Raw genomic sequence first — 15,621 nt, 5'->3', positions numbered from 1 at the left:
TTTCTATTGATTATTATCTAACTATTTTGATGGCAAGACGCAAGCCCGCGGGCAAGCGATAAATTGTATCTGCGCATCTGGTTCAGATTCTGTATTCTATGATTTATTGATCTGGACGATCTGGTTAATGCAATAGTGCCGTTAGTGGCTGCAAATTTTACCGCCACTGCTTCAGTAGCAACAGCTGCTGCCTGCCTGTGTACTAACGTGGTTATAACCACTTTCTGGTAAGCACTTCCGGTCAATATGATAACGCGAATTGAACAACACGAGCCTGTACTTTGATAACGCGTAACGGTTATTATTATTTTTTTTTGTCTAAATGCTTAATGCTTAATTACTAATTTTTTTACTTATTAGTCATTTTTTATTTGTGGTAGTATGTTAATGGTCTGATTCGTCGATTCTTTCGATTCGGTTGTGAGGTAAACATGCGTGATCAAAATATGCAGTGGTGTTTATAAATCTCTGTTAGTTATTATTATCTACATCATCATACCTAATAAATTATTATTTTCGTAGTTTACCAGTCGCAAACGTGAACACCACTTCCCTAATCGCTTGGCCACTATCAAGTAAGTCTACACAACACTTGATACATTTATTATTGTGCCACAACTAGTGAGCATTTTTAATGTTATTATATTAGGTTTGTTGTCACGAAATCAATCATTTCGATTGTTTCTTAAAAGTAAATGAATTAACTGTTACTATATACAAATGTAATTCCAAATAAAATGTAGGTACTGTTGTATCTTGATTAGTTATCTATATTGATTTGTACACTTTTTATTGTTATTTACAATTTTACTCAAAATACAGCATTTGTGTTAAGATATATAGTTACTATCTACTCTGTACTATTATGCATTATAATATTTTATACTATAGAAGGTATATAGGTATTATACAACTGTCAACTATAGAATAATAATATATGTTTGAGTATAGCTAAGGTTAAAAATTAAAACATAAATTTTTTCATATTAGGTACACATTTTATATTAGACTTGACATTGTCATTAGGAGCTTTTCCTCCTCAACACCAAAGTGTATTTTATTCATACACATAGAACATGGACAGTGTCTTTGCTAATACTAGATGGGTCCTGGTGCAAATTTAATTTGTGTGCCTTTTACTTAAGCGCACATTGGGTGTGAACGTAGGGGGTACTGAAATAATTCATGGTACACAGATCCGATTAACGATTTTTTTTTTACTTTGAGCTAAGCAACTGGCTATTAGCTGCTATTGTAAAGATTACGTTTGGTTTAAACACATGTATATGTGACAAGGATTTTCCATGAAGAACCTGTATGGTCACCCATCCTTAAACTAGTGGCACTAACTGTTGCTGGCTCTTAGACATGTTTTTTGATTGAAAGCCAGATACTGCATCACATCAAGCCATAAGCATTTATTTTATATTTGTAAAAAATTCCAAAAATTGTTGTTTCTTAATATTTTCTAAAAATTCTAGTGCCTGCCTGATAAGTGTGTAATTGCTATTTAAGAATTTTAAGCTTATCATTCTAGAATTTTTAGAGCATGTTGCTCTGATCATAAATCTTTTTATCATATTAAATTAAATTAATTCTAATTGTTCCTATTAAATTATTTTTTCTATATTCAAGTTGAAGAACTTACATAAAAACCAACATTAATGTAAGGGTTTCACTAAACAGTAAGCATACAGACAATACTTAAACATATATCAGATACAGAGATAAATAATAATTAGTTGATGTATTGATGATAATCTTCACTGTTTAGTAAAATAATACATTTTAACATGATATTATAATTATAGCTAAACAATTAATGAATACATTGTTTAATTACTTTTATTAAATAATGATAGGATTAAGTGGAATGTGGAGACATGTAGTTAAAACAATCTAGATATCTATAACTGTGTATGACTTAAAAAAGTTGGAGTAGAGCTATGTACTTTTATTTAAATATTAATTGACTATTGGTATTTGGTAAAAATATAATATTATCTAGATGTAGCTTATGTATAACTAAACACTAGGATTGTATTTTATTTGTACACATTTATTAATTTTTTTTATTTTGGTAATAACTAATAACTAATAAGTACTATCTTTACATTGATATTAATAACAATATTATACAGTGAAACATAATTATTTTAGATCAAAATTTTACATTTTAATAAATTTTTTATAATAGCTTGATTTATTAAATTTTTTATTTTAACAGTAAGTGATTGTTTGTTAATACAATTTAAATAAGTAAAACTGTACATTATGTTTTTAAAATTTAATTTTAGAATGCCACCAATCACTCGACATCAATTAAAAAAAAATGGCCTGAAAACTGAACCTTATTCCAAAGAGAACCGTCCATTAGATAGAAGAGCGGCTTTATTAGATCTTGTACCAAATAATGTAACTGTAAGTAGTTTGTTTTATGTTTTATTATTTATATATTTCATAGTTATAAATATTTACTAATATATATTTAGTGGCAAGTTGGTTAAATATTGGTCCAAAGAAATTACTGAGACAGGACCACTCAATAAATCATAATTTATAATAATTAATAATAATATTTCATACAAAACTTTTTTTTTTACGAATTGTGTTATTTATAAATTAATATACCTAATTTACTTTAACATCATGTGAAAATATAATTCTTTTTATGATCACCCAAATTATCAACTAGATTCACTTTCCTATCAGAATAGATAATAAAATAGAAAATCAAAGCATTAAATTACTGCCTCAAAAAGTGATGAGACACAAAAAATTGTTTTCTAAAAACACATCATTATAAAATCAATTCATTCATTGTTATGCTCAAAATATAAAATTTTAACGGCTTAAGATAATGTATAAATTAACTCCTGTGTATTGACTACTACAGAAGAATATGAGGGATTGACCTCCTATCCTCCCACCATGACCATTTTTTGGATTTTGAGTGGAACAATGAATGTAGATATTGCTTTTACAACAATGTGTGTCTGTTTTTTATGTCATCTTTTTTTGGACTCCTAAAATGCTTCAATTTTTTACTTCACCTTATTTTCTGATAGCAAAGTGAATCTAGTGATACTTTGGGCGTATCTAAAGTGAAAAATTCCCTTTAATTTTCAAAAATCAAGAAGATAAGAGATTTCTAAAACCTCAATTTATTATTTGGTATAATTCTAAAAACAATTAATGTGTTGTTCATATTATGTACGTTAAATTTTCACTGAATGTTATATTAATTATTAGCATTTTTAATACAAAATACAATTTTAAAAATATTTTTACTGTTTAAGGTATTTATAGGCATAAGAAAATTTTGATTTTTATTGGATTTTTTTGATCTATTTTCCTAAAAGATTGTTTGCTCTGAGATTTTCAAGAAAAAAGTTGAGAATAAATTCACAATATTTTTGTGAGTGTCTAAAGTTACAATTTTGACAACACTCGTCATTATTATGAAAAATTGTAAATTTTTTGTGTTAGAATATTTTTTTTGATATCTAAGATTTGCAAATTAAATGCAAGAATGATTCTACAATGTTTTTCTATATTTAACAAAATAAAAGTTTACCGGTATATTGAATACATTTTTTATAAGCGTTTGAATTTAAATATTCAATATTTCAATCTATATTCACAGAACAATATTCTTATATTATTGTAATTCAAAAATTAGTTACCATTGATACTTTAAATGTTCACCAAATATTTATTTTTCTATTATAATATTAATTATAAAACTTTCAGTTTTAGACTCATTTTAAACTCTTAATTTACATTTTCAATTTTTTTACTTCTTATTATATAAAGTATCATTGGGTCATAGAATACTGCTGAATATACCTATAGTGTACACTTATTTTGAAATATAGATACAAGATTTTTTGATAATTATTCTATTTATTTTTCAGAGATATTTTTATGATTAGGTGTATTGATGGTTTTAAGTTTCCTGTAAATATTTTATTTATTCATATGATTAAATAATATTGAATTTTCCTTATAAAATTAAAATGTTTTAGTAGTAGATTTAATTAAAAGTTAAAGTACAGGGTTTATCATAATTCTAAATGACCTGTTTAATTGAAGCTAATAAAAAAATAAAATTACTAATAAAATAATGAACAAATCCACCGGAATGTGAATTATTAATATTTTTGCAAACAGTTCTTAAAAAAGATCACAGAAGTAAAAATATATATGTATTCAGCAATAAAAAATCAAGTGTTATAAGTAATTTTACCAATTTAAAACTGATATTTGGTATTTAAAAACAAAATTTTTAGCTAAGTCATAAAAAAAATATTGGAATACAAGCTGTACAAAATTTAAAATAATTATAAATTACATATTCATTTTTAGCAGTTAACAATTAATAAATAACCATAACACAGAAATATTGAAAACAAATCTTTTTGAAACACCTTAATAACATTTAAATTTAAATAAATGGTAAATACATACAAAGTAAATAATATTAGCTAATACATTGGTAATATTTTACTGGTAATTGGCATTAATTAAAATATTGGCTGTCAAAAAAAAAAAACTGTAACATCAATATTGTTATCAAGTACCAGAAGGTTTAGTCTTGTTTCTAAGTAAAAAATATTTAAATGAGTAGTTTAAATATTAAAATTAATTTTTGTGACTTCTTGCAATTTCAAAAAACAATAATAATAGGTAATACAAACTATTAGGTATGTTTGCCATTACTGTATGAAAAACAATAATTCAAATTTACTGACTGTTTTTTAATTGTGAAATATATAACACAGAAAAATAAATTATTTAAAATTATTTAAAAAAATACTCTAACAGCATATCTAAATGTATACATTTGTGAAAACTAATATTTATGTTATTCGAACTATTATTTTATATTTTTGATTAAGTTTTATTCTGTAATTTTAAGTGTAATAACTTTTGAGCTAGCTAAGTATCCAACATACTGGAAATGGTATAATTTTTCAAGTGGTTTGATTTTTATTTGAACTATTTTTAAAAATTTTGATCTAAAGTACCTAATTATGCATTCATTCTAATAATAACATAATTTTATTCTTAAAATTTTAATGAGAAAAATTACATTTCTTGTTTTGAAGTCAGTTTTTTTGAAATTTGGTACTCTTGGAGAACAACTAATGCACAATGTGTTTTCAAGGTGGAGATCTGTTAATATTGAATGATATTTATTTTTTAAAACGTCTTTTTGGATAATGAAATTTCAAGCTTTGCCTAAAACTCTTCAGAAGTTGTAGTTTTGTAAATTTTCAATGAAAAATCTTTTTGCAAATTAATAATTTCCAATTAAAATGAATATTTTGAAAGTCTGAACAATTTCATAGCTATGTCAATCCATTCTCCAGCTGGAAAAACTTCATTAAGATTATTTTTTTTAATTGCCACAGTATTCCATTTTCTGCCAAGTCCTTGAATCACTTACCAATTTCTTCACCAAGAAGTACACTTTTCATTATCCATAAAATTTCCTGAATCTTCCTGAATTTTCCCTTGGCTGGCTAAGAGAAAGTGACAAATTTTAAATATTTCTTATTCCAAACATTCCAACAACAATGCTGCAGTATAATTAATTTATGATTTTTATTTTCAGTAAACTGATGGTTTAAGCAATAACTGTCAATGTGATATAATCACATTGTCATGTGATTATTAGTTTCTGTCACACTGTTGTTTGTGTTCATGTTTTAATTTAATTCATTAATCTATAATTTGAAAATAAAAGTTATCCACTAGTGGAGTATTTAAGATTTCATACCAAAATGCACTTTTTGGTGAAAAAAGAAAATGTTGAGGGGATACATACATTTTATCTTTGATTTCTATTGTTAAGATTGTTTATTTTTTATTGCACAGTTTTGTGTTTTAAAGACCATTTATAATCTTCATATGATATTTTAATTTTTAATAATTTTTGAGGTTTTTTAAATTATAATATTTTACATACAACTTGTTTATTATGAATAACAAATTTAAGTATCATAAACGGTATATGTAAAAACTGATAATATTTTTACCTTACTTTGATCATTGGTCAATTCACACTCCTTTTAAAGGTTACTACCCAAAGTTAAAACTGTTGAACACAAATCTGGATATCAGATTTTTTTCTACTGTTCATTTATAGTTAATATTAGATTAAATTTGTATTGGAGAATATGATGAATCATTTATAATGATCAGTATTTTTTAAATTTATATTTTTTAACTACAAAATAATTTGAAAATGTTCGAGATTTTGTTAAATTTTAACTCTAACTTATAAAATATTGTGACTATGGGTCTTTAATATTTCTTAACTGCTATTATAACTAATGAAGAACGTTGTATTAGTTTTTCAAACCTTACGACTTATCGAAGAAAATCGTATTAATATTTATAGAAAAGAAAGCTATAAAAATTAAAAATTAACATTTCTAAAAATAACTAAAAACAAATCAAAATATTTCAAATATTTTACCATGTATAGGAATGAAAATAAAACAATAATTGCAATATAAAATGTATTCTTAAAATATTACAAAATGATATTATACTATAATTATTATTTATTTTCTTATAAACATGAAAGTCATTTACAAATTATAAAATTAAAAAGTTTTGGACATTTTTATGAATTTATAATTCAAATTTGTAATATGAACATTCAAAAAAAATGTAATGAATACAGTAATGTTCTGTACAGTTACATTAAAAACAAATTTAGTTTTGTTAAAAACTTTGTGCTATAATAAATTTTTACAAAGAAAGTTTGATATTCAAATGTTTATTTCTGGACCCTATTAATTATTTATCATGGTATATTGTATGTATAATAACCTGGTATGCTGAAGCACCCCACCTTAGTTGCGCCTATGTTGGGTTAGACATTTATAAAAAATGTATATCTATTTCAAAGATTTGATTGTAATTATATTTCAATAATTGAAATCAAATTAAATTGATGTATATGGTAACACCTTATTTGATTATGATTTTAATAAAAATACATGAAAAAAACACAGATAACTATAAAACAGTTGGAACTTAATATTTAGGTGCTTATAAAAACATTTTTAAGCTGCTTATGCAAATTAAATAAAAATATTACTACTTGAAAGAAGTAATGCCAACTATCAGTGTTATATTTTACTTGTATGTCTACCAATAGGCAATAGATGACCTTTAGTCTTATTGTTTTGTGTACAACTAATCAGTGCCGGATAGACAAGGTATCGGCCCACCGAGTTTTAGTTTTTTAACCGGCCCTAAAAGAAGGGGCCTTTTTCAAATAAAAATGTATAAATTGATTTATATTTGACGTAGTGCACAGAGTTAAATAAATGTATTAAAATTTGTGTTATGAAATAATTGCCCACACGATCGACATTTTTTTTTAGCGGCCCACCGAGATTTTCTCGGTAGCTCGCCTAACCAATCCGGCCCTGCAACTAATATATACTTAAAACATTTTCTTACTTGGGATTTAAAATTATTTAATTTACTTAAATACACAATTTTTTATTTTTGGTAAGAATCAATGAAAACATTTTTTTTTAAAAGCGGGTAAGTGGATGTCGCTCTGCTGTACATTAGGTGGTGGGGTGGACCTCTGACTAGAGTAGGTTAGATTTGAATGCAATGATAGGTATCATTGTATACGAAAAACGATTCTGAACGGAGATGATTTGTCTGTCTAGGATATATTATAGATAATTAAAAATTTTCAAATCTTTGATTTAAAAAGAAAATTTTATATAAATTTCTATCTTAAAATAATTTGTGAATTTTCGTAATTTTTACGTATTTAGTCAATATTTGAACTTCAAATGCTAATAAAAAAAAATTGTGCCTACGTATTTTTATAATTTTTTAATTACTATAAGAATAACTTATGAGGAACTTTGTATTCAATTTTCAAGTATTTTGATAGGGGCGTAAAAATTTTATCAACCCTTCAAAAAAATTTTTCAGAAAAATTGAAAATTTCAGTTGTCTATTAATATCTCAAAAAAAGTCAAAATATTTTTTAAATTAAATCATGTAATGAAAATGCCAATCTAAATCACTGATAAAATTTTCACGTATCTACGACTTATACTTTTTGAATAATAACACATATTTAAAATCGTTTTAGGATAAATCGTTATCGTAACGCTATTTCGTGAAAATTTAAAATTCAAACGCACCTCAAATTTTTCTTATAATGACGCTTCGAGATTTCTCTATAGCTACTTAAAGGAAAACTTATGGAAAACTTAGTGTTGTATTCTTAATCCTTAGTTATAAACACAAAAATTTTTATGATTTTTCAGCTTCAAAATTATTTGTAAATTTTCGCATTTTCGACAGATTTCGTAAAAATTTGAACTATAAACGCTTATAAAAAAAAAATTGTGCCTATGTATTCTTATAATTTTTTAATCATTATAAGAATAACTTATGAGGAACTTTGTATTAAATTTTCAAACAAATTCTTCTCTAATATCCATGAAAACATTTCGTAATCACAATATAATCATCTCGTCTAATATATATGTGTTATAATCTGTAGTACAATTATTGAACAAATTTTCAATTTTTCAATTTCCGATCTAAATACTGGTGAAATTTTCAAGTATCTACGACTTATAATTTTTGAAGTATAACAAATAATATTTAAACTCGTTTGACTCGTTTGAGGATAAATCGTTATCATTACGTGATTTCATAAAAATTTAAAACTCAAACGCTGAAAACATTTTTCCTATAATGAGAAATGACGCTTCAAATTTTCTCTATAGCTATTTAAAGCAAAACTTATGGAAAACTTGGTATTAAATTTTATAACCTTAGATATAAATACAAACAATGTTATGAATTTTGAACTATAAAATAATTTGCAAATATTCATGGTTTTGACGAATTTCTGTCAATATTTGAAATTCAAATGCTAATAAAAATTTAATTTGAATTTCCGGTTGACATTTTTTTTGTGATAAAGATTGGCAAATTTGTAAGAAATTTTGTATTAAATTTTCAAATCTTAGATTTAAAAAGAAAATTTTTATGAATTTCTAGCTTATAATAATTTGCGAATTTTCGTGATTTTTACGTATGTTGTCAAAATTAAAATTTAAATGCTTGTAAAAAAAAATGTGACTATACATTTCTTTTATTTTTCAACTACTATTGTAAAACTATTTTAGGAGCCTTGTATTAAATTTTCAAATCTTAGAATTAAAAAGAAAAACTTTTATGAATTTCGATCTAAGATAATTTGCGAATTTTCGTAATTTTTATGTATTTAGTCAATATTTGAACTTCAAATGCTAATAAAAAAAATCGTGCCTATTTATTTTTGTAATTTTTTAATCACTATATGAATAACATATGAGGAACTTTGTATTCAATTTTCAAGTATTTTGTTAGGGCCAAAACAATTTTATCAACACTTCAAAAAAAAATTTTCAGAAAAATTGAAAATTTCAGTTGTCTATAAATACCTCAAAAAAGTCAAAATATTTTGAAAATTAAATCATGTAAAGAAAATGCCAATATAAATAACTGGTAAAATTTTCAAGTATCTACGACTTATACTTTTTGAATAATAACAAATGTTAAAAATCGTTTGAGGATATATCGTTATTATTACGCTATTTCGAAAAAATTTAAAATTCAAACACACTTAAAATTTTTCCTATAACGACGCTTTGAGTTTTCTCTATAGCTATTTGAAGGAAAACTTATGGAAAACATAGTGTTATATTTTTAATCCTTAGTTATAAACAGAAAAAATTTTATGATTTTTAAACTTCAAAATTACTTGCAAATTTTCGCGTTTTCGACATATTTCGTAAAAATTTGAACTATAAACGCTTATAAAAAAAAATTGTGACTAACGATTTTTAATTTCTTTTAGCTACATTAAGAACAACTTATAAAGAACCTTGTATTAAATTTTCAAGTTTTTTTGGTCGTCCAACATTTTTTTACCTACACTTCAAACAAAAATTCTCAAAAAAATCGAAAATTTCAGTGGTCTAATAAATAACTCAAAAAAAGTCGAACATTTTTGAAAATTAAACTGTATATAGAATTCACTAACATAAACATTTGGTGAAAATTTCAAGTATTTACAGTGATTAGTTTTTGAATTACAACCATATAAAAATATCGATTTGGTCGAAAACTGGTTTTGCGTAAAAATTCACGTTTTTCTGTCATTTTTTTTTTGTTTTTCTCGATTTTTTTTAAAACTGTTGGAAAATGCTGTACACAAACACACACACAAAAAAAAAACACACATCATTGTAAAATCAATACATTCATCACTTCGTTCAGAAGTTCAGAATCTAAAATGTAATCTTCACGTGAGCAGTTAAAACATATAAATATAATGTATTTGAACTAGTTAAAGTAATAGTAGTTATAGTTTTAGAGTAAAGCGAAATTTACTTTTAAACTTAATTAATAGGTTAATTCACTCTTATTTTAAAATTAACAAGACACCATTAATTCTAATGAACAAAAATGTACTACTCCGGATGATTGTAAGTAGTGATACAACACATTCATAAGTAGTGCCTTTGTTATGTAATGAAAATATTTGATATTTATAAGAAAAATAACAATTTTATTTATTTTGTTATAGTTTAAATATTATAAGTAATATGTACTCAAATAGGATATATTTTGGTAAAAATAATCTCAAACTACTATATTACTAATAGAAACAATAAATTAGTTTACAGTAGAGATGTTACGAACCATAATATTTAAGGTTGAACCGAACCCGAACCGAACTTTTCTTTAAATTAACGAACTCGAACAGATCCGAACCTATACTTTTAATTGAACCCGAACCGAACCGAACTCTTCAAATATTTTATCGAACTTGAACCGAACATTAAAAGTTAAATTGGATATTATTTTATTTAATATTTATTTATTTATTTATCATTTAGCCACCATACCTCAGAATTATTGAATAAAGATTTTACAACTATTTACTTAAATACTTTAAATACTTTAATAGTTAATTATTATTATGCATGAGATTTTTAATTTTTAATTATTAATATGATGATAACTGATAAGAATAAGAAAAAGCGAAAAACATCAATATTTAAAACAAGCAAACATTAAACAACTAATATTAATCTATTCATTATTAATTATTTAATAATAATTTATAATTTTAGCCGTTACTCCATCGACTTTTATTTTTATTTCTCTGGTTCGATTATCTAACGGAACTATTAGATATTTGGTTCGGTTCAATTATTTGGAATTTCCAGTTCGGTTCGGTTCGAAAATTGAACAGTTCGTAACATCTCTAGTTTACAGCATTATATATTAAAATATCTTAAGTAGTATGGTCTGATAAGACTGTCTCCACACAGAATCAGTTTTATAAACTTTGCAATAAATAAATTATTGAATTCAAATTTAACTGACACCTATTATACAGCAGACCGACTTCCCTGGGTTTTGTTTCGTCATTTTTTAATTCATTGTTCTTTCAAAAGAAATTGAAAACATTTATATATAAAAAACAACAAATAAATTAGTTATTTTAATATTGTTTACATATTTTTATAGACTGTCAAAACAAGTGCTCAAACAACCAAACCATTAGATATTGTAAAAAATGATAATTCTGCCAAAACAGAAAATGTATGTAAGGTCACTCAACAAAAAAAAGAAGTTTCTCAACCTACTGTTGTTAAAAAACCAGAGACCCGATCAAGTACAAAAGAGTTAGTATGATTTTATTCATGAATTTGTTTGTAATTGATTAATAAATAAATTATATATATATATATATATTATATACTTACAATACCTTAAACATATAAATTTATTCATAAATAAAATGTATTCATTATTTTTATTTCAGAGCTGCACGTTTGTCTTTAAATAACTCAGATGATAGTAATCTTTTCAAATCAACTCTTGAAGAAACGGCAGTTTCGAGACATTCTACAAAGTCTGATGAATTATATACAACTGCTGTTGATAGTACCCATCATTCTTCTCTTGAAATCAACCACTCTGATTTATACCACTCTGCTGCACAAGAATTGTATGTCAATTCTGTACAATTGGTTAACATTTATTTTCTAATAATGTTTTATTGATCTTTTTTAATTTTAGAAGTGTCAATAGTAATGCAGAAGAAATATTTGAAATAGATCAGAACAGTTGGAATAATTTCATGTATGTAGGTTGTTATGCACGAGATATTATAAGATACCTTAAACAAAGGGAAGTAAGTACAATTTTTTTAGTAATTTATGAATCTGACAACAATTGCGCAATGTATTAATTCATTATATCATAGGATAACTTTCCTATTACTGATTATATTAGTAATCAACCTGAATTAACTGCAAAACATCGAGCAATTGTTGTTAACTGGTTAGTAAGCCTACAAGAAATGTATGGGTTAAATCATGAAGTATTGTACATGGCTGTCAAACTAATTGATCTGTATTTAATGGAAAATGAAACGTTACAAAATAAATTTCAACTTTTAGCCTCTGGAGCATTATTATTAGCTACTAAGATTGATGTAAGTAAAAAAGACTTTCTAATACTTATTATTGAATCATAATTAATTAAAATCATTTTTCAATAGGAGAGGGGAGAGCCTGGTTTCCCTTACGACCTAGTCAAACATAGCAAGTACATTTATACAGAAGATGAATTGTTTGTTACTGAAAAAGAATTATTTAGAGCTTTAAAGTATGAAGTCAATGTTCCCCTGTCTTATGTATTTTTGAGGCGATATGCCCGTGTAAGTGAATTGTTTATCCCTTATCACTATTGAATTTTAATTTTCACCTTTATGTTTAGTGCATGAAATGCCAAATGATTTTATTAACTTTAGCAAGATATATATTGGAATGCAGTTTATTAGATTATTCATTTGTGACTTTAAAAGATTCATTGAAAGCTGCAGCATCCTTATACTTAGCATTTAAAATGTGTAATAAAGTGGTAGAAGCAAAAGAATTTTTCAAATATACAGGTAATATTTACATTTTATTTAGAAAACATTGTTGAAGATATATTGATCTAGCAATATTTTAATTTCCTAAACAACATATACTATGCGATTTTATGAGTTTAATATTTAAAAAGAATATGCCTAACTTAACCTATTACAAAATGTATAGAACATAAATAATAGTTATTAATTTACATTTTTGAGTGTTTAATTCTAATCACGGAAAATAACTTTTCACTAATGAAAACATTAAGGTTTAGTACATCAATATAAAGTTTATAATAATTGATGAAATTTATATAATATATAATATTATAATAATATTATATGTAAATGTGTATTTGTATATCAATATATTTTATTTAGTTTACAATAAAACAATAATAATACAATAAATAACTTAATAAAGGTTAACCTGTATTGGCAACAAAGAGAGCTAACTAGACAGGATCCTAAGATACCCTACAACCCTACTAATTAATCATATTTTTCTATCAGAATTATATTGACATTGAATCTTATTGCATTAATTAATTATTTATTTTAAGAGTATCGAGTAACAGAAATTAAAGAAACAGTAATTAAATTAAACAACATGTTGCATACTCAAAGTTCAAATCTGTCTGCTGTCAAACAAAAATATTCGCATGAGTAAATATTAATAAAAATGGATTTAACAAAATCGTATAAAATTCTGTATTGGAATTAATATATTTTATTTTTTGTTTTAGGACTTTTTTCAAAGTTGCTAATAAGTCATTATTAAACAATTCCAAACTTACTTTTGACTAAACAAGGAATATTCAGCATATTTGGAAATAAAATGCATTTTTGTTTAGTGATCTATTGATATTATCATTGTTTTTTTTTACTTTATTTTTCTAATAAGGTTTTTTTTAGACGGGTTCACTTTTTCAACAAATTACACATATTTTATAAAACGTACAATGTATATTATCCATTTAAAATTGTTTTGTAGTTAAGCACTTTAGTAGTTACTTGAATATTGAAACTATCGTTAATTTATACTTATAATTTAGTGCCTTGAAAGTTTAGAATGTACATGGATATGTACTTCTATATTATGTGTATTCAATTTTTTTTCTTTTGTATCAGACTATTGAGCTGATTAATAATAAATGTTTTATTTTTATCATATTGATAATGTTAGTGGCTGATGTTAACGAAATTAACTATGATTTGTATTATTGCCTTCCATCCGATTCCAAACTTTTAGAAAATAATTAAAAATTGCGTGTAATGATAGGTGTTTAATATGTATTTTTTTTTTATCTATATATTGTAAGGAACTATATTATATAAGTCTATGGTTGTATCAAATTGAACTTTTCTTTTCAATGTCATATTTTTGGGTATTATCTAGCTAATCTTGTATCTTGTTAAACTTAATTTTAATAATAAAAAATTAAGACAGTTATACCTATTGATAAACGATGATTAGTTTCAATTTATTTTAGTTATATGTAATTTGAAAGTGGATTTGCATGACAAATTAGATAGGTATCAGCACAGTTGTATTAGTTTAGTGCAGTATGAGCATCTCCTTCATCTCCGACCTATGTCTTAGTTCTCCAATTTCGATTGGTTAATTTTTTTTTATGTTCATGATAATTATTATGAATTATATTTATTTTATAATTTACTAGGCATTTAGGTAGAATTCAATATAATATTAAATAACAAAAATTAATTTATACTATAATATAGTATATATTATATACTGTACTGTATGTATATAATAATTAATAACTAATAAATTAAAAAGTTAAAGTTTTAAATTTTTACACGGTTTTTCGCCATAGAGAAGTGTTGCATTTAATTATTGAATCAAACATTCTTGTACGAACTATCAACCAATAATAATTGGAGAACTACGATATAGGTGAACTGAAGAAATATTTGAGCAGGGGCTGCGTATCTAAAAACTGATGTTACGTATCTAATTTGTCATGCGGATTTATACATAATAAAATAAATAGTTATTTGAATGCTATCTGATAAGAAACGTGCCCAATCTGTTAAAAATAACACCAAATAAGTATTTTTAGTAGTCTATCAACTTGATATCTTCACAGTTTGATTAGGCATGATTTGGGCTATCAGCCCTGAAAATTTCATTTTATGTTTAACACTTGAAAAGCCCTTGGTACAGTTGAAGACTGCTGGAATTTTATCGAGTACAAGAAATCATCTGGCATTTATTGCAATCTTATGCTTAAAAATTAATTTATAATGTAAAAATTGTGCGATCGTTTTGAAACTTGCACCATAAGATTACACATGTTCTTGGCTACCATATTTAAATGTATAAGGGTAATAAATCCTGTCATCAAACACAAATATATAATAATATGACAAAATATTACATTATAGTGCATTCTACATAATGTAATCAAAAACAAAAAAAAGCCAAGGGGAGGCGATCTGACCCCTACATCTGCCGCTTGTATACGCAACTGGGTAGCTTATATTATTATCAGTATCTACAGCAGGGATATTCAAACTGTGGCCTTAAAGTGAATCATAAGTATATAAAAAATGTATATTTATAAATACTCATAATTCACTTAAAAATAAAAATCAATGAAAAAACACTGATA

At 24.8% G+C, this 15,621-nt stretch overlaps 1 protein-coding gene across 1 annotated transcript; it reads left to right on the top strand.

Annotated features, from left to right (window-relative positions):
- Positions 1-285: 285 nt before the first annotated feature.
- CycB3 (cyclin B3) lies at positions 286-14,455 on the top strand. The gene is made up of 11 exons (XM_089216080.1): positions 286-425; positions 523-575; positions 2,298-2,421; positions 11,590-11,747; positions 11,888-12,073; positions 12,145-12,259; positions 12,332-12,562; positions 12,629-12,787; positions 12,847-13,021; positions 13,549-13,651; positions 13,732-14,455. The coding sequence occupies exons 3-11, from the start codon at positions 2,299-2,301 to the stop codon at positions 13,790-13,792; spliced, it is 1,311 nt and encodes a 436-aa protein (XP_089072206.1). The 5' UTR covers positions 286-425; positions 523-575; position 2,298; the 3' UTR covers positions 13,793-14,455.
- Positions 14,456-15,621: the final 1,166 nt, after the last annotated feature.

This window comes from Diuraphis noxia, unplaced genomic scaffold (genome assembly GCF_037042655.1).
Source record: "Diuraphis noxia isolate RWA-SAM2 unplaced genomic scaffold, SU_Dnox_SAM2 contig0001, whole genome shotgun sequence".
NCBI classification, from domain to species: domain Eukaryota; kingdom Metazoa; phylum Arthropoda; class Insecta; order Hemiptera; family Aphididae; genus Diuraphis; species Diuraphis noxia.
The sequence above is the reverse complement of the archived record's forward strand: the minus strand, read 5'-3'. Positions and strand labels throughout refer to the sequence as shown.

What these genes read in the sequence shown, in the direction of transcription:
- CycB3 (XM_089216080.1), top strand. Translation starts at nt 2,299, where the DNA reads ATGCCACCAATCACTCGACATCAATTAAAAAAAAATGGCCTGAAAACT. An exon ending in GATACCTTAAACAAAGGGAA is followed by an intron (nt 12,260 to 12,331) that starts GTAAGTACAATT and finishes ATTATATCATAG; the next exon opens with GATAACTTTCCTATTACTGA. An exon ending in AGAATTTTTCAAATATACAG is followed by an intron (nt 13,022 to 13,548) that starts GTAATATTTACA and finishes ATTTATTTTAAG; the next exon opens with AGTATCGAGTAACAGAAATT.